We start from the raw sequence: 23,999 nt of genomic DNA, 5'->3' as shown, positions 1-23,999 counted from the left end.
TACCAGTGCCTTCCCCTTTGTTAACCAAAAGAAGAGCACCTCTGTGTGCCAGGCGTTACGTTAGATATAGTGGTATATGCCTCCCAGGAATCCCCTCTGCCATGTTTTAGAAAAAGGACAGTAGAAAGCTAAAAGAAGGCTTATTAGAAGGTAGGTCGTAAGCTATAGAAGAGCATTTTGTTCTAAGAAGAACGTAGAAGAGGGTTGTTCTGTTTTTTGTTTTTAAATCAGAAAGCAGAGAAAACTTTCTGTGACCGGCATGAGCCTGTAGGGGAGTTTGTTTACACTGAAGCAAGGTTCCACAGGGCACAGTGGAAAGGGTTGGGAGGGAATTCGTGGATGGGATGATGTGTCATCGTGGAGAAAGCTTGGAGCTGTGTGAGGATGAGAGTTGAGGAGAGGATAGATAGTTGGCCTGGGGGGGTTGTGTGGAAAGAAAATTACTTTGCTTCATAAACAGTCTAGTAGACTGAATTAGTTTATTCTGCTTAAGAGATCTAATTATAATCCCACTATTTGGCTTCATTTCTCTGATATGCAAAAATGCGGTTTAATTTCCTTTAAAAATTATGTATTTATGTTTTAAATATATAAACAATACATGGTCATTGTTTTTAAAAATAAGGTTAATGAGGTAAGTAAGAAGGAAAAGATAAACCTCAAAATTTCCTGAAGTCCCACTACCCCAGGGACATCATTTTGGTATATATTCCTCCAGACTTTTTCTCATCTAAACATATATATATATATGTATATTTAATTTTTTGAAAATATACTGAGTATACTGCAATTGCCTGCTTTTTTTCCCACATAATAGCAATACCTAGTAAATATTATTTCTCAGAATAGGTAGATTGCTGCCATCATTTTTAGTTGTTATAGTAATCCATTGTAGGACTGTACTGTATTTATTTCTATTGTTGGGCTTTTGAATACTTTCCAGTTTTTTATTATAAATAAGGTTAGAAAGAAAAACCTTGTGTGTGCAAGTTGGCATATGTATCTGATTATTTCCTTTGGGTAAGTTTCTAGGAGGTTTCAAGGTCAACAGTGTACTTTTTGGTTTAATTTCTTACCTCTTTTTCTCATGATTTAGTATTTGGCTGAGAAATCCTTTTTGGTTGATAATTTGGGGACATGTTTAAATATATTTGGTAAACAGTGTAAAATCACTGGGATAGGCATATATTTGTAAGTTAACAATTTACCATTGTTGAATAGATATTTAATAGATTTTTTCCCCCAGGTAGGGAAGCCAAAAATATTAGCCCACAAACCTTTAAGTTGTTTTCTCCCAAAGGGTTTGTACATGTAGGACTTAGGCAGTGGAATTGAGATAATTATAAAAACTTTTTAAGCTCTAAGTTAATAATGTCTTCAGAATGCATGGAAATGATTAACACAGTTTTCTTTGATTACTTTTTTTCCAGGTGATTCATGGCAGGGGACGTGGAAGGATTCTGTTCCTCCATCCATGACACCAGTGTCTCTGCTGGGTTCAGAGCACTGTATGAGGAGGGATTGCTTCTTGATGTCACTCTGGTTATTGAAGATCATCAGTTCCAGGCCCATAAAGCACTCTTGGCCACCCAGAGTGATTACTTCAGAATTATGTTTACCGCAGACATGAGGGAGCGAGATCAGGACAAAATTCATTTAAAAGGTCTAACTGCTACCGGTTTCAGCCACGTCCTTCAGTTTATGTACTATGGAACTATAGAACTGAGTATGAGTACTGTTCATGAGATTCTTCAGGCTGCCATGTATGTTCAACTTATAGAAGTGGTGAAGTTCTGCTGCTCTTTTCTATTAGCAAAAATCTGCTTAGAAAACTGTGCAGAAATTATGAGACTCTTAGATGATTTCGGTGTAAACATCGAGGGAGTCAGGGAGAAGTTGGACGCCTTTCTGCTAGACAACTTCGTACCACTCATGTCCAGGCCTGACTTCCTGTCTTATCTGAGCTTTGAGAAGCTCATGTCTTACTTGGATAATGATCATCTGAGCAGGTTCCCAGAGATAGAGCTGTACGAGGCTGTGCAGTCTTGGCTGCGGCATGATAGAAGACGCTGGAGACATACCGATACCATCATTCAGAACATCAGGTTTTGTTTGATGACCCCATCCAGTGTTTTTGAGAAGGTTGGTACATTTGAAAGCAATAGACAGGACTCATCGTTTAGCTAATAAGGCAGTATGTCTTTATAGATAAGATTCTCAGGCTTGGTCAGGAGCCAGAAAGAATGAATAGTTTTTAAGAATAGTGATGTGTAAGAAGTCTAATTTGTTGTAGCTTGTGTATTTAGGTTTTTTAAAACACATTTTGTGGGTGAAAGATGAACCAGGTAGGTGGTAGAATAGTTTCATTTTGAAAGTACTTTTAAAGTTGAAGCATAATTATTTAACCCCAAATATTATAAGTTTGCTTTAGCTTCTCTTTCTTTTCACAGAGTAATTAAATTTGAACTGGGTCCATCTAGCTCTCTTTTTAAAAATGAGTTTAAGTGATACATGATGAAATTAGAGTTGAGAGGAGTTTTGTAGTTCTGAATGATAAGTATTAACACAATTTCGTATTCCTCTAAAATGTAGTGAGGAAACATAAAATAGCTCTTGAAAACCAGTAGGCCCTGGCGCTGATTTTCTTCCCTACTCTTGCCTAGTTCTGCGCCTCCCCATCCGTCTCCCCCACCCCCCTTCACTGTGAATACTAACTAAATTTAATCTTGAAAACATGTTTGTCTAAAACCGTTGTTTTGGCATTTCTAAACAAATAGACTATAGATCCTCTACCTACATTGATCAAACATCCCTGTGCACATTTTACCATGTAATAGTTCTGCTGTCTTAAAATTGTCTTTCTCCAAAACAGCCTTGGCCTTTTTGCATGTAAGCATTTTTCATTTTTATATCAGAGTCTCGGTTGTAATGCTCTCTTGCCCAAAGGAGAGAAAGCAGTTTCAGTAATTACTTAACTTAATTGGTTTCTAATCACATGGTTTTACCTCTGGCGCTCTGTTTACCTCTTGCATCTTTTCTTCTTTCTAGAAAGCACATTGAAAGCTTTGGTCGACACCTTTCATGTTAGGTGGTTCCTTAGCTTTAGTTACCAGACCTGGTGATAAAAATATAATATTTGCAAAGGAGGGTTGTTTACACCATTTGAAAAATAAACAAATTTGCGCCTTCGAATAACACTCAGCAGCCTGGCATGTCTTTTTTTTTCCCCTCTGAAATGCTGTGAAATATCATTAACTTAAACTTTTACTAGATAACTCAGTTTTGTGGGATTTTATCTTTATTCTCAGAATGTACTGATATGACAGAAATAATTGAAACTAAAGAATACATTTCTTAATTATTTTTTGTTCAGTGATAATCAGCCCCACATCAACAATGTAAATCATTTTTCTCTGATGTTTTGATTTTTTTCCTTACTATTGTTTTTATTGCTCTCTTTTCCTGGGGAATCCTGTTTTGTCTTTACATGTTAGATGGAAATGCTTTCCCACTATTAAAGCAAACAAACACCCCTCAACTTCAGTCTAGATGGAAGTGCTCATGAAATAGAGAATAAAATTTTCCCTCTTGTAGGACACTATAATGGATAATTGATAGCAGTAAATGATTAAGTGCTGAGCTGCAGAGCCTTTTTATATTCCAACTATCAGTTCAGTGTGGTCAATAGTGACAGTGGATGGAAGTTAATATCATCAGGTAATTTTGTAGTTTTTTTTTTTTCCATCATCTTCTTTCTTTCTTTCTTTCTTTCTTTTTTTTTTTTTTGGCCGCACTGTGCGGCTTGTGGGATCTTAATTCCCCGACCAGGGATCGAAGCATGGAGTCCTAACCACTGGACCGCCAGGGAACTCCCAGTTTGGTAAATCATATAAAACAACACTTGTACCTTCTGATGGTTCTGTTTGCATATATAGCGTAGGATGTGGTTATTACTTATTGGCCAGGTATTGGGAATCTCATCAGAATAAAAATGTTGTTAAGGCTTCCTTCTTGAATTAATTTCTTACGAAAACTTAATAAGGCCCTGGCTACAGAGAAATCTTTCTGTTTTTTATATAAATCTTCCAGTTTTATTTGTGATACTGACAAGGTAAATGGAAGGGAAGGTAGTTGGTGATTCTTGTCTTAGCAGTGTGTGAGAGATAATGTTTATCAAAGGAATGTGTTGTAAAACACTAAGCAGATTTGAGACCTTATCTCTAGAAATTAAACTTCAGAAACTAAAATGGAAAATTTGGTTGGGAAATAAGAATTTGGACTATTTTACACCATACTGTTACGAGCTCCTTGAAAATAGGGCCCATCTATTTTTCCTGTACTCAGCACTCTGCAGGTCTCAAACAAGGCCGTTTTAAAACCATTATATATGCATGGAACCAGAAAGGGCACAGAAATAAAGACATAGTACATCTGTGCTGGTCCTTTTTTAGTATGAGGATCTACATGGGGAAAAGTGTAGGCAGTTTTGATTTGTGGTTTTATCCTATTTGCTGAAATTTAGAAAAATGAAATGTTAATATGCACTTTTTAGCTTTCAATTTTTAAAAACTGTCTATTAGACTTTGTAAACATACAAAAAAGCTGAAGGAACAGTAGAATGATCACCCATAAACATATCTTGTAGGTTAATAGTTGTTGTCATTTTGCCACCCTGTTTTTAGATAGAGAGGAGAGTGTGTGCCTTTATGTAAAATTTTTGTTTTTTGCTAAACCATTTCAAAGAAAGTTGTAGATGTGACGTTTCCTCCTTAACTACTTCAGCAAGCATCTTATCTCCCAAGAGTGAGGAAATTCTACATAACCATAATACCGTTATTGAAATTAAAATGAATACCTATATAGCTATCACCTAGATTCAAGAACTGTTAACATTTTACCATATTTTCTTTATGTAGATTTTTTTCCTTTGCTGAACGTTTGAAAATAAGTTGAAAACATCATGACATCTCATCCCTTAATACTTACTAGCATGCTTCTCCTAAGAATAAGGACTTTTTCCTACCCAGGTTCAATACCATTCCACCCAGGAAAATTAACAGTAAGACCCTGATATCATCTAACAGCTAGTTCATATTCAGAGTTGTCCCCCAAATGCCCTAGGATCCAGTCATGGTTTACACATTGCTTTTGGTTATCATGTCTGTTTAATCTTTCTTAAAGAATCTAAAACAGTCCCCCACTTTTTTTTTTAGAAAGATCAGATTACCAATTGTCCTAGTGTGTCCCCACATTCTGGATTTATCAGATTATTTCCTTGTGTTGGTGTTAACTTAGTTCTTCTCTTCCTTATATTTCCTGTTAACACACCTACTTTTTAGCATCGTGTATTTTCAGGAACAATTACAGAAAAATATTGTTGTAATGCCAGAGAAAGTCTTGGAAAACCACTTAGCAACTCTGATCAAACTTAGAATTTGCCATTCTTTTCTGTATTAAGAGGCTAAGTAGCCCAATCCTATGACTAAAATCATCAAGGACTTTATTCACACTACTCTGCATTAGGTTCCTTTTAGATTCATAAAATTTCCCTCCCTTTAAAAAAAAATTTGGAGCCTTTCCATTCAATTTATTGGAATTAAAACTAGCTAAAATGTCGAAATTAAAAGATTATTCTTTCTTATTAAAAAAGTAGTGTATCTCTAAGAACCATGCTGTTCAATACAATCACTGCTTGTGGCTTTTGAATACTTGAAATGTGACAAGTCTGATTTGAGATTTCAAAGGTTAAGATGACACAAAGGATATAAATTACCTCATTACTAACTTTTATATTGATTATATGTTGAAATGATATTTTGGATATATTGGGCTAAAATACATTACTAAAGTCAATTTCACCTTTTTGCTTTTTAAACTATGGCCACTAAAAAGTTTAAAAATTACATCGTTGGCTCACATTTGTGGCTCAGATTATATTTCCGTTGCACAGCGCTGCTCTACAAGTTCAGGGAGTAAGTTGTGCTCTAGAAACTCTAAATATGCATACATTAAACAGCCTTTCTAACTTATTTAACCCTTTCCTGGAGCCTTAGCCTTTAGAAATGTTCTGTACAGTATAGTGTTAAGTGAACCTTCCTACTTAACTATTCTGTGGAATGGCTGATGAAGATAACTTAAGTATAGCATCTCTTTGTCAGAATCCTTTCCCTGGCCTCAGGAATATAAAAAGTGATTGAACAAAGCTTCGTGAAGAAACCTTTAGAGATTTTAATTCTTCCTTTGGTAGTAACGATCAGATCTGAGCAATGGCTTTGTAGGGCCATTCTGCCTCTCCCTAAGGAATAGCCCCCACTGATTCCAGGGACCTGAATCATGCCCTCTAGCTGTGCGGAAATCTTTGGGTTTTTCTTCTACGGTATCTTTTCCCCTAGTCGTCTACTGGATTTTCTCCCCAGCTGAAAACAGACTGTCTTAACTTTTGTACTGACTCTGTGGGACAGGATCATCAACCAAGAGACCAAGACTTTGCAGATTTCCTCACCAAGTTCCTTAGAGGCAGTGATTCTACTTACCTGGACACCTTACACTTATATGCCAGGCCTTGCACTGAGTGCTGTACACATAGGTAGAGTCTGCAGGTTATCTCTGTTTTGTAGGTAAGAAAACAGGCTCAGAAGAGTTAGGAGTCTTATCCCAGAGTAAGTGGCACTGTCTAGACTGGAACCCGGGTCTGGTTGCTTCTCAGTCCAAGCTACTAGAGTAGGGAGAGGACCCTCATGTGCAGGAAGCATGTAGTTAACCCTGTGGGCCTGCTTGGGTGGTTTAGAAGTTGTTACAGAGCTGTGAAAATTCTAACATGTTTGCATGAACAAAACATAGCCTAAGAATTTTAATGGCACTGAAAAAAGTGTAAGATGTGGGAACACTGTAAGGTGTGAAAGCAGAATTCTGGAGTTTTCACTGTATAATCGAGGAAAGCTGAAAATTAAGGATCTTGTCCTTTTGACATAGTTGGTTACAAGTATGATTGATTTTAACTATAGTCCATTCTCAGTTTTAATGCTAGACTTCAATCTCAGTTTTTACGTAATGCAAATGTCTGTGTCATGTATTTTTACTAACTCTAATGGTCTTTGCATCTGTTAACAGAGATAAGGCCTGACATTTGTCATTCTGAATTTCAGTGATGTGAAGATTTAAATAGTTTAAACTTTGCTCTCTTTGGTCTTTTGGTTTTTAAAAAACAATTATTGCTTTATTGAAAACATTTTATTAAGTAAATGTATATTTGGCAAAATGCCTCTTTTACTTTTTTGTACAGGAAAGATCTTTTTAGCAAAATTGTTAAATTATTCATTAAAATACCCATATGTTGATTTTTTAGTAAAGTGACATTTTAATATTTTTGAACGCAGGGCATCTTCAGTATCATAAATATGTGTAAGGTAAGATTCAGCATACCAATGATCCCCTTAGAAATTATATTAATCATAATCATAAGATCTTACAATTTTTCAAAAGGAAAGAAAATTATTTTTTAAGGAATCAGATTATATAGATGAATTCTGCTTTATTCCAAATATTTTGTTTTATAAACTAGCTCATGATATTCAGATACCATAATGTGCTTTTTTTCCCCAACCTGTTAAATGTAATTCACCATATCCCCCCAAATTACATTTATTCAACTTTTGAAGAGCAAAGCTAATGTTTTAATGAGAAAAGATGTTCTTCACTGAGAATATATTTGGATTTAGCAAATCATGTCTGCATTTTATAAAAGTTTGTTGTTATAAGGATATTTACAGCCTTGAGATAATTTTGATAGTCCATTGAAAAAAGATAAGTTCATTACTAGTGAATATTAATCCTAGGATCAGAGTGAAAATGCTTCAGAAAGGCTAACACTTTTTTTTTTTTAATGTCTTTTACTTAAGGACCAGAATTTGTGGCTTTAAAAGCTGCAGTTTAAAATGGGGTAAGGTGTCCTGGACTCACCTTGAAACTGATAGAATTTAAGGATTACAAATTAAGTATCCAAGTATACCTTACTAAGACCCTTAGTACTTTCTGAAGAACGTGGTAGCTCTCAGAACTGGTCTTCACAAAGCACTGATAATCTTCCAAATATTTCCCTATCAGCATAGTTGTTTATATAGCATTAACAGTGGACTATGACACATAAGGAAATTTATTCTTCATGTGTCGTGCTTGGGTGTGCGATATTTTGGTTGAGGCACAACCCACTTGGTAATGAAATTGCCTGGGCAAGGACACATCTATGTAAAAATGTAGGTGCTGTGTACCCCCTCAGAATTCCTTCACTTAGGCACTGCAACATGTTTTGACTAAACTAGCACTTGACCAATCCAAAATTTCTGTCCAGAAACCAAACCATTAACTTCAGTGTTACCACAGTTTAGCCCAAAAACTCAAAAAAAGTAATTATTTCTAATGACTTATACTACAGCCAGACAAATCTAGAGGAAAAAAACCCAAATTTCCCTCTAACCCTCACAGTTTTAGAAGAAACAAGCAGTGCTGTATTTGACAATAAAAATATTTTTTAGAAGACAGTAACCTGGATTTCCAATGTGAAATTTGATTAGACTTTCTAATAAGCTTGAGTTGTTTTTGAAAAAGTTTAAAATCCCCTTCATATATTAAATAGTACTTATACAGCTATAAACATGAAATTACTTAACAATCAGCTCACTTGCCCCTTGGAGTGAAAACACAGAGATTAGCAGGTTTTTGTTTGAAATTAGGTCAGTGGGTTAAGCGTACTTTCTCAGTCAGTGTCTTTTTCTGCATCAGTCTCTTTTTTATCGACCCCTCCCTCCCAGCCCCATGGACTTGGATGATTGTAATTAATACATGTGCGCTTCTTTAAAAATCACCCAAGGTGTTTTTCTCCTCTCCAGTCTTCTGCCCTTTGTGTATAGATTTGGAGTGCTCTTATTTTCCACCTTTGACTTGCATTCATTCCAGGTTCCTAGAGTTGACTAGGTGTTGACTGCTGTGAAATCCCCTGGGAAAGAGACTATTAGAATGTTGTATTAAGCTGGTAGGAACCTATTGAAAATGGGAGTTAAAAAATTCAACCTTACTTGCTGATTTTCCTTTTAAATAAAAGGGAGATGAAAACAAAAGCATAGAATTGGAAACTGACTGTGGAGTAACAGGAGAGGAAGACATGGAATGGGGACAGCCATATTTACTTGTAAAAGGAGAAAATCTTTTTAATGAATTGGGAAATAAAGAGAGGGAGAGAAACCAAATGATAAGCAGAAATCAAAAAGGATCAGAGAATTCAGAAAATGACTGGAGAAAAGGTTAGGAGCAGGAAAGGAACCAGGGGGGTATATTAAGATTTTAGGCTTTAAAGTTTTAATTCTCAAATTTAATATTTACCCAGAAAATGTTACATGTGTCATAGGTAAGCCTTGCTCATTCAGAAGTTAGTTCTAGGATTAAACCTTTTATTTGACTTTCCTTCTGCTCTTCCGTATTTATAAATAAAATATTGACATAGTTGAGAGTATTTCCATAAGTATGGAAAAAATTGTGTAAAAAAAGTTGTGAATTCTAGAACTTAGTTGTACTATCTAAATATTAGTGTAATCAGGTGATAAGATATTCTTAAGTCTTTTACATTATTTTCTACCTTTTAGGCTTGTGCACTCATTTAATTTCTAGTGGTGCTCTATTACTGTCGTACCAAAATTGGAAGGAAATTAGACTTTCTAAGCCCATTTATTTATCTATCTATTTATTTATTTTTGGCCTTGCAGCGCAGCTTGTGGGGTCTTAGTTCCCCGACCAGGGATCGAACTTGGGCCCTTGGCAGTGAAAGCGCCAAGTCCTCACCACTGGACCCCCAGGGAATTCCCTAAGCACATTTATTTATTTATTTATAATTATTTTTTATTGGAGTATAGTTGATTTACAATGTTGTGTTAGTTTCTGCTGTACAGCAAAGTGAATCAGTTACACATACACATATATCCACTGTTTTTTAGATTCTATTCCCATATAGGTCATTACAGAGTATTGAGTAGAGTTCCCTGTACTATACAGTAGGTTCTTACTCGTTATCTATTTTATATATAGTAGTGTGTGTATATGTCAGTCCCAATCTCCCAGTTTATCCCTCCCACCCGCCCCCCTTGGTAACCGTAAGTTTATTTCCTACATATGAAGCACGTTTATTTTTGAGTTAAATGTTTTTCACTATCTATAGAAAAGTTGAAGGGATAGAGGACTCACCAAATTGTGCTGAAACTCGTATAAGAAGATCGTCCTGAGGGAGTCCTTTCCCTTTCCCCCATTTGCCCTGGTCACTTGCCTTCTGAAGCTGTCAGTACTTCAGACTCTTGCCTACCTGGAGAAGACAGGATGTGTAAATCCTTTTTCAAATTTGTTTTAACTGTTTGGTATTTGACTGCAATTATAGTGTTATTGAGAGGATTTGTGCTTAACAGGAACTAATTTTTTTAAATAGCCTTATCCCTGGTCATTATTCAGTTTTTCAGGACAAAGGGATTAATTAAAGGCACTTTGTAACTAGCTTTTTTTGTGTCACATAAATCAATACAAGCTTCAGTTCTGAGCATGATTTTATAAGTAAGCCTCTGATATCAGGGTAGATGCTTTTGCAGTAAAACATATAAAGACTTCCACATTTTACTGAATATCAAAATTAATATCAAGTGTAGCTGTGGTTCCCAAAGACATAATTTGTTTTCGCACTAAAGCTCCATGACAGTAACTGCTTTATTTCTGGGTATTTTTTTTGAGAATACTGAATCATGGAGGAAGGATGATAAAACTGACAGCCAGGACTCAGTCTTCCTTCCACATGACACCTTATACTCACCATTGCAAAAATTAGGTTAGCAGTTTTGGATGTAGGAGGGCCAGAGAGATGTCTGTTCATGCAACTTACTCCTTTTATAAAGGGAAAATACCTAAACTGGAGGCTCCATGGTCACACAGTGACTTGGGGACAGTGCCAAGTCTAAGACCTGGGATCTTGAGTTCAGAGATTATTCTGACCCTCAGTTCTCACCCCTCTCACCTCCCTACAACTGGATAAACTAATAAAAGGCCTTTTGTTTCTTTGGTTTAGTATATTGGGCATTTAAAAAATCCTTTTGAAAGGTGAAACAGCTGATAGTACCTTAAATTGGCTGGCTGAAAGCCTAAAATAATTTTTTAAACTATAGCCTGTTTTAGTAGATACTTTTAAATTGTAGATTTTTAATCGAATAAAGGTAGTAAGCTCTATGGAAGTGCCTGTTTTAATTATATTGCCTGCTTCATTTTAATTCTTTCAAAATTAAGAGCTGTATAAACAAATTACCTTTAAAAGTTAAAAATTTAGTAAGTGGATTATATAACATTTTGACAGAAGAGAATCATGGAATTTTTACCCAGTGCTAATGGCTAGCTATTATTTCTTTGACTTAATAAACATATTTAGAGGAATCACATTCAAAATTATTAATTCTCACATTTTCTCTACATGCATATGTGCATGCACACAATTTCATTAAACCAAAAGATTAGAGGAGGAAATGGCCAATTTAAAATTTTCAGATCACTGTTTTTAAGAGGTAGTAAATACTTTCACTTCAAAATGCTTTTCATAATACAATTTTTTTTTCTTTTTTTTTTTGCGGTACGCGGGCCTCTCACTGTTGTGGCCTCTCCCGTTGCGGAGCACAGGCTCTGGACACGCAGGCTCAGCGGCCATGGCTCACGGGCCTCGCCGTGCCGCGGCATGTGGAATCTTCCCGGACTGGGGCACGAACCCGTGTCCCCTGCATCGGCAGGCGGACTCTCAACCACTGCGCCACCAGGGAAGCCCCATAATACAATTTTTTTAAGTATCAAAGCAAGAAAAGTGATAATCTTTCCAAGTTTTAACGTAAGACAGCTTTTTAAATCCTAGAAAGGATAAGGAAAGTAATTCAGAACATGAAAGAAATGTCATTCTTTCCGTATCTTTCTTTTGAAAGAGCCTGATACACAGATAGTTAAACTGTTATATGAGGAGCAAATGATGAGAGAAGTGCTTTCTCTGTGAAAAAATGAGCCACACGTTTCTTTTTGGATAGCTCCCTTCATTAATGCATTTTAAGTGATTCCATTCACAAAGAAGCTTTTGGCCCTACACTTTTTGTTTTAAAGCAGAGTGTATCTGTAATTACTTTGTCCAGGATTATCACAGATTCATTAATTTTCTGTTCTTATCATGAAAGGAGAAGCTAGTTATGCTTATTGATATTGTGTGGTTTTAGAGGAAAATTGCAGCAATAAGTAGCCCTGGAAAAAGGCAAGGTAGGTCTAGAACTTCTAGCCTTGGCAGAGAGAAGTAGGAGCTAAATTTCTTTGGTTAGAATATCTCTTAGGGTATAATAGCTATCTCAAAAGGCACAACTTCCATTATTGTGGGCTTAGAGGTAGAACAGATCAGGTAAAGATGCAGCTTTGACTGGGACTTCAACATAGTGCTGAAATGATTCTTGTAAACTCATTGGAACCCAAATATCAAAGGAGCACAATAGAATGAATAGGGAGAGGACAAAGGGACCAAAGATTGGGTATACAAAAAAAAGGAAAGACTAGGAAGTGACTCTAGGAAGCCATTAAGCTGGCCCAGTTTGACGTGATCTGCAAGAACCTGGGGTTGGAAGGTGGAAAGCCATTATAGGCCATTCTGCCTAGTCCTCGTGTGATGCTGGAATTCCTCTCCAGCCATCCTGATAGGTGGCCACACCTGGACTACCTTCAGTGGCAGGATGCTAGACTCCAGAAGTAGACAGTTCTTCACTTTGGGAACATGTACCCGTACCCTTTTTACTGTAGTCCTTGTAGAAAAGCCCAGTACAGACCTATTTCGAATCTAAAAAGGGCAAGCCCCTCAAGAGCTCACTGGTAACTATATGTTGTACACGTATTATATACATTTTTCCCCTGCATATACTGCTGACTGTGCAAAACAGTCCATTTTTATTTTTTGAGTATTATATATACAGTACTGCAGGTTTTGTCATTTTGACATTTTGAATGTCTGTTACTGCATGTGGATTAATATCATTCCTTTTAATGATTGCATGTTATATACCAGAGTTTGGTCAACCAATTTAATATTAATAGATATGTGAGTTGTGCCCAGTGTTTGTGCTCTTACAAATAATAATGCAGTGAACATCCATTATGTTGTCAGTCCTAATTGCAAAGCTTTTCCTTATATTGGCCTAAAGTCTCTCTCTTACCTTCTACTTATTGGTCCTGAAAACAGTTGCCATCTTTCTCTCCTGAGTCTTCTCTTGGATTGAAACATTCTTCATCTGTTTGACCACTCTTCCTGTGATTTGGATCTCTTTGCTGTCTTCTCGACATGATCCACTTTGTTGTCTAAAGTACACTGGTGGAATTGAACAGTGTCTTAGTTGTGGTTTCACCTGAACAGAGAGGGTGGGACTGTCTAATTCAGTCCATGATTTTATTAGTTCTTAAGACTGTCATATCACATTGTTGGTTCGTAGTGAGGATAGAGTCAGTTAAAGCTTTACATTTGGAGTTTGTGGATCCCTGGAACATCTGATAAAAGCTTTGGACTTCCCCCCTCCCCCCCCAAATGCATTAACATAATTACTGTTGCAATTTCAGGTGGTTCATGGGTCCCTAGTGTTTCTGTTTTCTTTATGACTAAGCTTTGTTGATTACTTTGCTGAAGTCATAGGTTCTCTCATTCTCTAGCAGTGTTGTTACATCATCAAAAATTAAACCAGAAATGGTCAGTCTTGGCATTACTTGGTGAGTCTGTGTTGCCTCCTAGTTTGTAGTGCTTTCTTACATGCAAGTGCTAACTAGTTTTGAACAATGCAGGATCAGGCTCAAGCTAAGCAGTCTTAGTTCGGAAGTCTGTCTGGTTTCTAGTCCTCTGCCATCCTTCATGATTCCACACAGATTACAGAAAGCAGTTAAGCAGCCTTATCTGTGAAGGCTCCTAGGATCCCAGGACGTGATTTGTGAGATCAGATGACTTGAACTCGGTGTGAATATCTAGCTGGTTTTTCTTTTTTCTCAGCCATCTTGGATTTAAGTTTTTTCTTAGTTATTGTGTTTGATCTTCAGATTGGAAAGAATATAATATTCTTAGCCAAGAATGGAAATAAGATAGGAGGCTGTTTCTCTTTATCTTTATTAATATTACATTAACCACCTCATCCAGGGGGGAATTCACTTTTTCCTCTACTTTTTTTTTACTTTAACCTCTAAAATGCCATTTATTCACTATCTGGCACTTTGTAAAGTCACAGTTCCCCCTTAGGCTTTAGCTTTGTTCACAATATTCTTACAGCTCCATTTCACTCTTTATAATACTTGTTTTATGTGCCTGTTTTTTACCATCTGTCGTAAGTGGTTTTTTAACATCCGAATTCCAGAAAGCTCTCTGCAGCACATCAGATTTTTTAGATACTTTCCCCCTTTCTTCCCCTCATCAGTATGTTTTGCAATTATGCAGTCAGCATTATGCTTTTGAGAGCCTCCAAGCCTTCTCGAGCTTCTTTACACAGTTTCTGATCTTGGAATTGATCCTATTTTTCCTTTGAAAATCTTGAAATCTGCCTATCCATTATGGGCAGCATTCCCCTTCCTTTCTTTCTTGATCTCCAGACAACATGGCTGCTTCCTCTAAAGCTTCCTCCTACTTGCATGTCATCAGTCATGCTTTTCTGGTGAGGATTAGATACAAAGTAACAGTTTTTCTCATTTCTCCTCTACTTTCTGGAAGACTTAATATTTACACAAACAAACGCACATCATCAGATGCATTAATGTAAATTGAGTGACACTTCCACAGATGTCCCCTGGTCAGTAATAATAGCTAATAACAGCTGTGATTTTTCCTGCACTGCCACATGACAGGCACCATACTAAGTCCTTTCCGCGTAGGATTATCTTGCCTGTCTCCTACCTTAGGGTTATGAGGTGTAGGTGCTACTGTCCCAGTAATACAGATGAGGAAACTGGCTTAAAGATACTGAGTCACTTGCCCCAAATCACACAGCTTGTGAGTGGCAAAGTCAGATATTTCCTAAATCGAATTCTTAATCACCATACTGGGCTGCTTGATGTGGTGCTTAATTACTATGCTGATTCTGTGACTTCAAAACCTGTGTAGCCGTCAGACTACTGGCTGTGCACAGTAGGCACTTAAATATTTAATTTGTTAGCCTAATGGCCCCTCTAAGAGAAAAGATAGTATAATTGTTCTTAATACAAAGAATTAATCATATGATCACAATGATTGGACATACAATCTAATTCTTCCTAGCAAAATAACTGTGAAAGAAACCACAGCAAATAATAATAGTGAACAATTTCAATAAAGAGAAAAAGTATAAAATCTGTCGATTTTATCTCTACAGGATCCAAATGGTAACCATCCAAGTCCTAGCCCTCTTATCTCACCCTTGTCATTATGATACGGGCTGTTTCTGCTTGGTTTCCAACTTCCTACCTCTTTCGCAAAACATCCCTTGAATGTTTTGGACCAGTTTGATATGTTCTGTATCTAAAGTTCGTAGCACTCACAGATGTGCTATACAGCTTCATACCTAACTGTCAATTGCCTCATTTACTTAAAACTGGTAGATGTGTATTTGTTTTCATTTCCTGAAATATACTCTAAGTTCTTTGAGGAAATGGACCACATCTTATACTCTTTTTTTTTTAATCTCCCCACAGAAGTTAGCATGATACTTAAAAGTGCTTCATAAGATGTTAGCAGTCATTATAATTCGGTAGTTCCAACCCCCCGCAAAAAAAGGAAAAAGTTTGACCTTTTCTTGTCAACTGAATTATTACTATAGGAGTTAATGATATCAGACCAAGTTTTTTGTTGTTGTTGTTGTTGTTGTTGTTTTGGTGGTACGCGGGCCTCTCCCGTTGCGGAGCACAGGCTCCGGACACGCAGGCTCAGCGGCCATGGCTCACGGGCCCAGCCACTCCGCGGCATGTGGGATCTTCCCGGACCGGGGCACGAACCTGTGTCCCCTGCATCGGCAGGCAGATTCTCAACCACTGTGCCACCAGGGAAGCCCCGCAGACCAAGTTTTTATGTCAAAAACCAACTGAGAATTTTGTGTGTATTTAAATTTTTACTAACTCACTAACTTAATTCCCCAAATTATTCAGCCATGGGTGTTCTTACAGTGTTCCTTGTGGTTAAGAAAAGCAAGGCCAACGTTTCCTCTACTGTGAAACCTCTACTTGTCCTCATATAGCCATCGTTTGTAGCCCAGGTCCCGACATATATTAGATGATTAATACATTTTTTTGTTAGAGGAATTTAGCTTGTGCCTGGAAAATAACTTGTTTACTTTTAAAAAGATTGGGAATGTGCATAAATTAGTACAAATACAAATTACAAAAACAAATATGATAAAAGCTGTGTAAAAAAAACAATAAAAAGAAAGTATGTGATCTTAACAGGAAATCAGTTTTAGTAAAGTAGCTTAAAATCATAAGCTAATCATCTTAGTAGGCTTTGATATTTTGTTTGCCATTGATGTTTTGTTTTTGTTTTTTGTTTTTGTTGTTAAATTATTTTACTTGTATTCTTAGGTTAAGACATCAGAATTTTATAGATACTCCCGACAGCTGCGCTATGAAGTTGATCAAGCCTTGAATTACTTTCAGAACGTTCACCAGCAGCCTCTGTTGGACATGAAATCAAGCCGCATCCGCTCTGCCAAACCCCAAACTACAGTATTCCGAGGCATGATTGGACATAGCATGGTTAACAGTAAAATACTTCTCTTAAAGAAACCAAGAGTCTGGTGGGAACTGGAGGGCCCACAAGTACCTCTGCGTCCGGACTGCCTTGCTATCGTGAATAACTTCGTGTTCTTGTTGGGTGGGGAAGAACTGGGCCCAGATGGCGAATTCCATGCTTCTTCCAAAGTGTTCAGGTATGACCCGAGACAAAACTCTTGGCTCCGGATGGCAGACATGTCTGTACCACGTTCAGAATTTGCAGTTGGTGTTATTGGAAAGTTTATTTACGCTGTAGCAGGCAGAACCAGAGATGAGACTTTCTATTCAACAGAGAGATATGATATCACGAATGATAAGTGGGAATTTGTGGATCCTTATCCAGTTAACAAATATGGACATGAGGGGACAGTGCTCAATAACAAGTTGTTTATCACTGGTGGAATCACCTCATCTTCCACCTCCAAACAAGTGTGCGTGTTTGACCCCAGTAAAGAAGGGACCATAGAACAGCGGACCAGGAGAACTCAAGTAGTTACCAACTGTTGGGAGAATAAGAGCAAAATGAATTACGCTAGATGCTTTCACAAGATGATTTCTTACAACGGCAAGCTTTATGTCTTCGGTGGTGTCTGTGTGATCTTGAGGGCCTCTTTTGAGTCTCAGGGATGCCCTTCCACAGAAGTGTACAACCCAGAGACTGATCAGTGGACCATCTTGGCGTCCATGCCAATTGGTAGAAGTGGCCATGGTGTGACTGTGCTGGACAAACAGATAATGGTTCTTGGAGGTCTTTGCTACAATGGTCATTACAGCGATTCTATTCTCACTTTTGATCCGGATGAAAACAAATGGAAGGAAGATGAGTACCCGCGGATGCCCTGCAAGCTGGATGGTTTACAAGTATGCAACCTGCATTTTCCAGAATATATACTGGACGAGGTCAGACGTTGCAATTAATGGCATCTTTCTCCCTTCAAAAAAGCCAAACAAAAAATGTTTGAGACAAAGTAGTTAATTAAGAAACATAAGAAAAACCTCACTAGTTTTGCTATCAAAGCCATTGGTCTAATATATAAAAATAATTTCATTCTGTTCTCACATCCTTTTTTTTCTTTTTAGTGGCCTCAAACTCATGCAATAAGTCAATTCTAAGCACTAGCTCTTGAAACTACTTCCAGAAGCAGTTTAATAGAACGATTCACTTATCTGGGAAGTTGATGTTATGCTTTAAACATTTCTTTCAAATGTCAGTGTAGGAGTCATGCATCTTCTAAGAGAAGACCTGATAAGTGTCACTGGATGTAATTTCAGTTCCTATCTCTATCTGAAATCTTTTTGAACATTTATTTCGGTGTATTGCAGTCTGTTAGACTTTGATTTTATTTTTTAAGTTTAACACTCTTGACCTTTTTGCATGGCTTTTTGCTGAAAATGCAAAAATATAAATTTTCTATAAATTTAACTTTTTTATATTCAGAACACTATTTCTAAGCTGCCTTCTCTTATCTGCATTGTGTTAGTGAATGCATATCCATACTGGCTTACATCTTATGAATATATAAGGCACATCCCCTTTTATGCGTGGTTAGGATTCTATATTTTTAAGCTAGTGCACTTGCACACACGGTTTGCCATACTTCTTGTATTCTAGATGTAATGTCTTTTCATGTATTAACATTTTTAGAAAGTTAAAATAACTGGAGTCCTCGTTTGGTATCAGAGTAGCCTATCTTCAGTCCATACTGATTCAGTAATATTCAAACTGCTTATATTCCTGAAACATGTATGGTTTTATGAAAACTAACTTTTTTTTTTTTTTTTTTTTTTTGCGGTACGCGGGCCTCTCACCGTTGTGCCCTCTCCCGTTGCGGAGCAGAGGCTCCGGACGCGCAGGCTCAGCGGCCATGGCTCACGGGCCCAGCCGCTCCGCGGCATGTGGGATCTTCCCGGACCGGGGCACGAACCCGTGTCCCCTGCATCGGCAGGCGGACTCTCAACCACTGAGCCACCAGGGAAGCCCTGAAAACTAACATTTTATGTTTTATTTTCAAAAGTAAACGTTAATGTTGCTTATCGATGTATGTCTTCTTTTTGAAAATGTTTTTCTTTGCAGTCTGTTTAATGTTACCCTGTTTTTAGTGAGAATTGGAGTGGTATATGACAAGCCCTGGCCCTGCAGCGTGCAAGCACTTTTAAAGAGAATTTAGGTAATACCAGAGTCCTAAATAAAGGCCCCTTAAAAGTAAGTGCAACTCCCGTTCTTTACATTCAATAAGGCTGCTGCATCTGTTATTGAATGGAAAGTAGCAACTTGTGGAAAATTTGAGCTCAGTTTTGACTTAGAGGTAAGGAGTAGAATTATAATCTTAACTGGTCATATCTACTTGTTTATTTAGTACAAAATATTTAGTGGCACTGGGGATGTAAGCCCTCAGCTTTTGTTTTATTTACTGAAAGCTACTAGCATGAAGGATAGTAACCTCAAAGTTCAGAATGGATCAAGAATAACTGTTTCAAAGCATTTATAATAAGTGTTTTAGGATTAGCCGCACCTTTCAACTCTTTAAACTCGAAGAAAAAACATATAGTTGTCAAAATTAAGCAAGAATAACCAGGGAGTGGATCATGCAAATTGATGCCATTTTCTTCTGAGTAGACTCTATATATGATACAGTCTAGATCTACACTGGCAAAACTTGCCAGACCTTAGGATATTGGTGCAATATTGCAATGCCTTCTATATGGCTGTTGTATAAATTTTCTAGTTTCACTTTTTTTTTTTTTTTTTTTTGCTGCTGCCACCACTGAATATGAAATGGAAGAGTGAAGTCATGGAAATGTGAAGACTTGTTTCAGTTTTGCAATTAAAATAGACAATTATGAAAAAAACCTGATTTTAAAACTCTACAACTGGAGGCTAGAAACAGTCAGGTACATAAGTAGTTTTTAAAAAAGCGAAACATTGGGATTGGCTTTAGAAATCTAGTTAATATTCTTTTGTATATGAGACTTAATTTTTTATTAAGTTGTCCTTTCATTTACTTTCAGTTTCTAAAAATGAAATTCAGTATCACGTTTCCCATGGTAATATGGGTAAAAGTCTTTTTCTACATCTTAAAAATCATTTTTAGTCGTTTTATTTTTGAAAACTAGGAGCTAGATTAGCCATTTAATTCTTTTTCTAATATATTAGTTGGCTTAGTGTTTTATATGTGTGCCATCTTGCTTTAAAGAAAATAACAGTAACGTCTTCATTATTTTCCTCATTGTTGTCTTTTGCTGGAAAAGACCGAGACAGGGTACCCTATCAGGCTTTTACACTCCAGTGGTGGTTCTCTTTAATTGCTTAGATATGACTTCGTAGTCCTAGTTAAAGTAAGATCTGGGCAAACAATTGAATATTCTTGGTCTTCATTGTAAAAACACAAGGCCAAGATCAAAGTTCATGTTTTGGAAAATTTGTGAAATCTTTTAACTTGAACTAACTCTGGGTTTAGCTTCACACGTAAGTCATGTCTGACCTGATGTTAGCTGTAATCAGTTTTGAGCTTTAAGAATAGTTGTTATTGCTTGGGTTCTGAATGTATGAGAAAACTCTTCTGTTTATATGTAGTGCTAATTTAGGTTATTTTAAATCCATGATTAACGTACATTCCCTTTTAAAATTATGGTTTAATTGCTGAAAGAGATTTATTTTTGTTATACTAAACTATGGAAAAATTTTTCATAGAATTTTTTTCAAGTTTATTTTTTGTGTGCTTCATTTGGAACCATTTTTGTTTATATACATTATATGTGCTCAAAATAGCTTTTTAAAAATTCAGTAAGATTTAAAACTATACAGTGTAATTGCTGTGATCTTTGTGTGTTAATTTTCACTTTACATTTTAAATGCCAGACTTTACAAAAATAGCTGATTTTTGTTAATTGCATCTTAATTAGAAAGTTTGTTCTCTTCCATGTCTTTGACATAAGTTTTTATTTTAATCTGCTTAAAGAAAATCCTTGCACTACAACCTTTTCATAAAATTCAAGATTCTCACGTTGAAGGTTTTGTATTGGAAGAAATACTACTGGTTTTTAAAAAGTAAAGCTTAATTAATAGAATTATTAGCTTTTCTTGAGACAGCTTTCTCTGTGTCCTCATTACTCTGCGTGAGTGTTACTATAACTTGTGAAATATTGACTGAGCCCTTCACTTATCTTTTCTAAAGCAGCACCTTTGGACACCTCATTCTGGGAAGCCTGCTCGAGTCATAGGAAAGGACACACACATTTGTGTGGGCAGAAGTGGTAAAAATGGTTTTGTCTTAATTACATGAAACTAAGCTTTAAAATATTTTATAACAAATTATTTGAGCTGCATTATCTAAACATGTCAGACGTTCAGTGGGACTATTTTTATATATGTATATGTGGTTGTAGGTCATAACATTTCAGTTTATAATATAATTTGTTATTTCAGTTTATAAGCTATCTCTCAGAAAAGACTAGCTCTTTTGAGAATACGTAATTTAAAATTTTAGACTGAAGTAAAACACAACATAGATAATAGTGTAAATTAGATATAAATGAGGGCTATATGGCAGTAAAACTGCTAGTGCCATTTTTCCTGTTTGCCTATTATACATTTTTTTTTTGTACTCTGAACATTTTTAGGGATCATGCATTCTATCAGATTAGAGTTGGTTTGGGGATAAATATCTTCTAAAAAGAGATTTATCTTAAAAATGAAAGTTCTGAAAAATTAGTTTATCAAGAGTTTATAAAGTCAAATATTCAATAGACATAGACTGGAATAGGTAAACTCATGGAAGTCGTTTCCTTTCAGTATACCAGTATAACTTCAATATTACACGAGTAACATTGAGAGAATGCCATCAGCTTTGTTTGTTCCTCCTTAATGTTCTTAGATTTTCTTTTTACATCTTTGGGAACAACTACATTAAAAACCTTATTAATCAGTATATCAGTAAGGATTAGGTGTTTGCTTTCTGAAGGAATGTTCCAGTGAGGTGATCAGAGAGGTTATTTTCTATCTAACTTGTATATGCCCTATACCCCTTGGGCATATTTTGTCTATAGAAAAAATATTTTGACCTTTAGGTACATTTTGGGCCAGTAGTCAAATAATCCTAGGGCCGATTTAAAAATCTTAGAATAATTTAAGGTTTGCCTTTTATACCTGTTTTGGAAGCCTTTACATTTTTGTCAGGTAATTTTTCCCAAGCCGTGAATATAATCTATTCAAAACATGTTTATGCTATCCATTCTGTTTTTGAATTGAAAAAAATGTTAAAAGTGTTTATGAAGAAAAGTTTAAATAAAATATTTTTAATCTTTAAAATATACTTCATCTCTTATTATTTACTATCTTGATATAATCTATCACTTTCAAAGTCGCTCATGACTTGATTAACAGTATACATTTTGTTTTCCTTCAACGTGCCAAGGAAGTGCCACAAAAATGTAATTTCTACCGATGCTTTCAGCCACAGATTGAAATGAGAGCATTTGAGTGAAATTATTTACACTTACATGCAATGGAAATTTTATAGTGAAGCCAAGTAATTAAAGTTCCACTAACAGAGTTTTGCAGAATGGAAATAGAGAACTGAGAAAAAGCATTTATAAGCCCTCAAGCCTTAGTTTGGTGATTTTTAGATTTCCTTTAGCATTTTTGATTCATTGTTCTTAAAGGCATTTCTGAAATTAGGGAATCCGGTAGAAATGAATCTGTTGCAACACAAGCACTTGGATATATTTAGGCACATGTGTGCCTTCTTTAAAATGGACTCCTGAGAAACCTGGACAGGATTCCCTGGATCCTGGCCTCAAGCCACCTTTCCCACCTCTTTCTATCACTTCCAGCACTCTATTCTGTTGTGATCTTTGCTAATTTCCAGCTTCAAATCGCTTGCCTTGTTTCCCCTTCCCTGCTTGCAAAGTCCACTTATTTTGCAAAGCCCGACTCAAATGCTCTCCTCCTCTCCTGAAACATGTTTTATCTCTTCCATTGAATTAATTGCCTCTTCTATGCTCAACACATTTATAGCTCTTATTTCATTTCATTTTGCATACTAGTTGGGTGTAATTCCTTCCACAATTAGAACATAGTCTCCTTGGATGAAGGGACCTTCTTTTATTCCTCTTTGTACCCTCATATCTAGCATGATACTTTTTGTACATAATAGGCACTGAGCTAAATGTTTATTGCTATATGAGTTACAAAAAGATTCTGTAGGCATTTGGAAGAGGGAGATAATATAGTTCCTCAGGGTTTTTGTCTCTGCTTTTTTCTCAGTCTATACATTCCCTGTCCAGTTTCACCCACATCTATGGCTTCACCTACCACTTTTATTCTGATACCTGTTAAATCTCTATTTCTCAACCCAGAGTTCCAACCATCTTCTGAACATCTCTCACATGTTTTATCGGAATCTCAAACTGAACGAGTGCAAACCTCGGTACATTATCTTCTCCCCCCCAAACCTGCCCCTTGTCCTGTATTCCATGTATTATTATGTGGCGCTACCATTGCCTCTCTCCTGCTTCACCCCAACGTCTTACTTCACCCACTCCTATCACTTTAAACTCTCAACTGCCCTCACCTTGCCATCCATACTGGCCTCGTGGAGCTTTCTCTCTGATCTTCTACCTCCACAATCCATTTTCTACACTGCTTGCAGAGTGACCTTTCAAAAGGTAAATCTGATCCTGAGATTCAACAGCATTTAATAATCCCCCTTCACCATGAGAATAAGATTCAAACCTAGCATGCCCTTCATACCTGTTCAGTCTCTCCTGTGCCCTATTCTCTAGCTATGCAAGCTGCTGGGAGTTCCCTGAACATGCCATGTTCTCTCCAGCCTCTCTGCCTTCACACATGATCTGTCCCTCTTTTCCTGGCTAACCCTTTCTTGGCCTTCAAGAACCAGCCTGGGCATCATGGCCTTTGTCATCTTTTTTAAATGCCCCCTTGGTCTTACCATAGCACCTTGTGGATACCTAGACCCCACCTCCTCTAAAACTTGATTATAAATGTCTTCTTTACCTTACCTTTAACTGTACTCATTGAGGACAGATGCTGTCTTTTTATTTTCCAAGAGTCTGACTTAATGTCTGGCACATGATAAGTCTGCCTTAATAAAAATAGAACCCAGAAACTTGGAAGATCACCAATGAAATACTCCTGGTGAGGAGGGGCAGCTGTATTAGAGAGCTAGATTGTCTGCCAAAAT

General features: G+C 36.6%; 1 protein-coding gene across 3 annotated transcripts in view; it reads left to right on the top strand.

Annotated features, from left to right (window-relative positions):
* The window catches only part of KLHL15 (kelch like family member 15), a 30,000-nt gene extending 9,448 nt beyond the window's left edge, over positions 1-20,552 (top strand). For 2 of the 3 annotated variants that reach the window (XM_082610583.1, XM_082610581.1), the window contains 2 exons: positions 1,431-2,142; positions 16,606-20,552. In XM_082610583.1, the coding sequence (XP_082466709.1) occupies positions 1,438-2,142; positions 16,606-17,715 (1,815 nt within the window). In that variant the 5' untranslated portion in view covers positions 1,431-1,437 and the 3' untranslated portion in view covers positions 17,716-20,552. Of the gene's footprint in view, positions 1-807; positions 2,143-16,605 lie in introns of those variants that run through there. The other variant, XM_082610582.1, reaches the window with a different exon arrangement.
* Positions 20,553-23,999: the final 3,447 nt, after the last annotated feature.

The sequence above is a fragment of the Mesoplodon mirus genome (assembly GCF_964341445.2).
Source record: "Mesoplodon mirus genome assembly, chromosome: X".
In the NCBI taxonomy this organism is placed as follows: Eukaryota; Metazoa; Chordata; class Mammalia; order Artiodactyla; family Ziphiidae; genus Mesoplodon; species Mesoplodon mirus.
The sequence above is the reverse complement of the archived record's forward strand: the minus strand, read 5'-3'. Positions and strand labels throughout refer to the sequence as shown.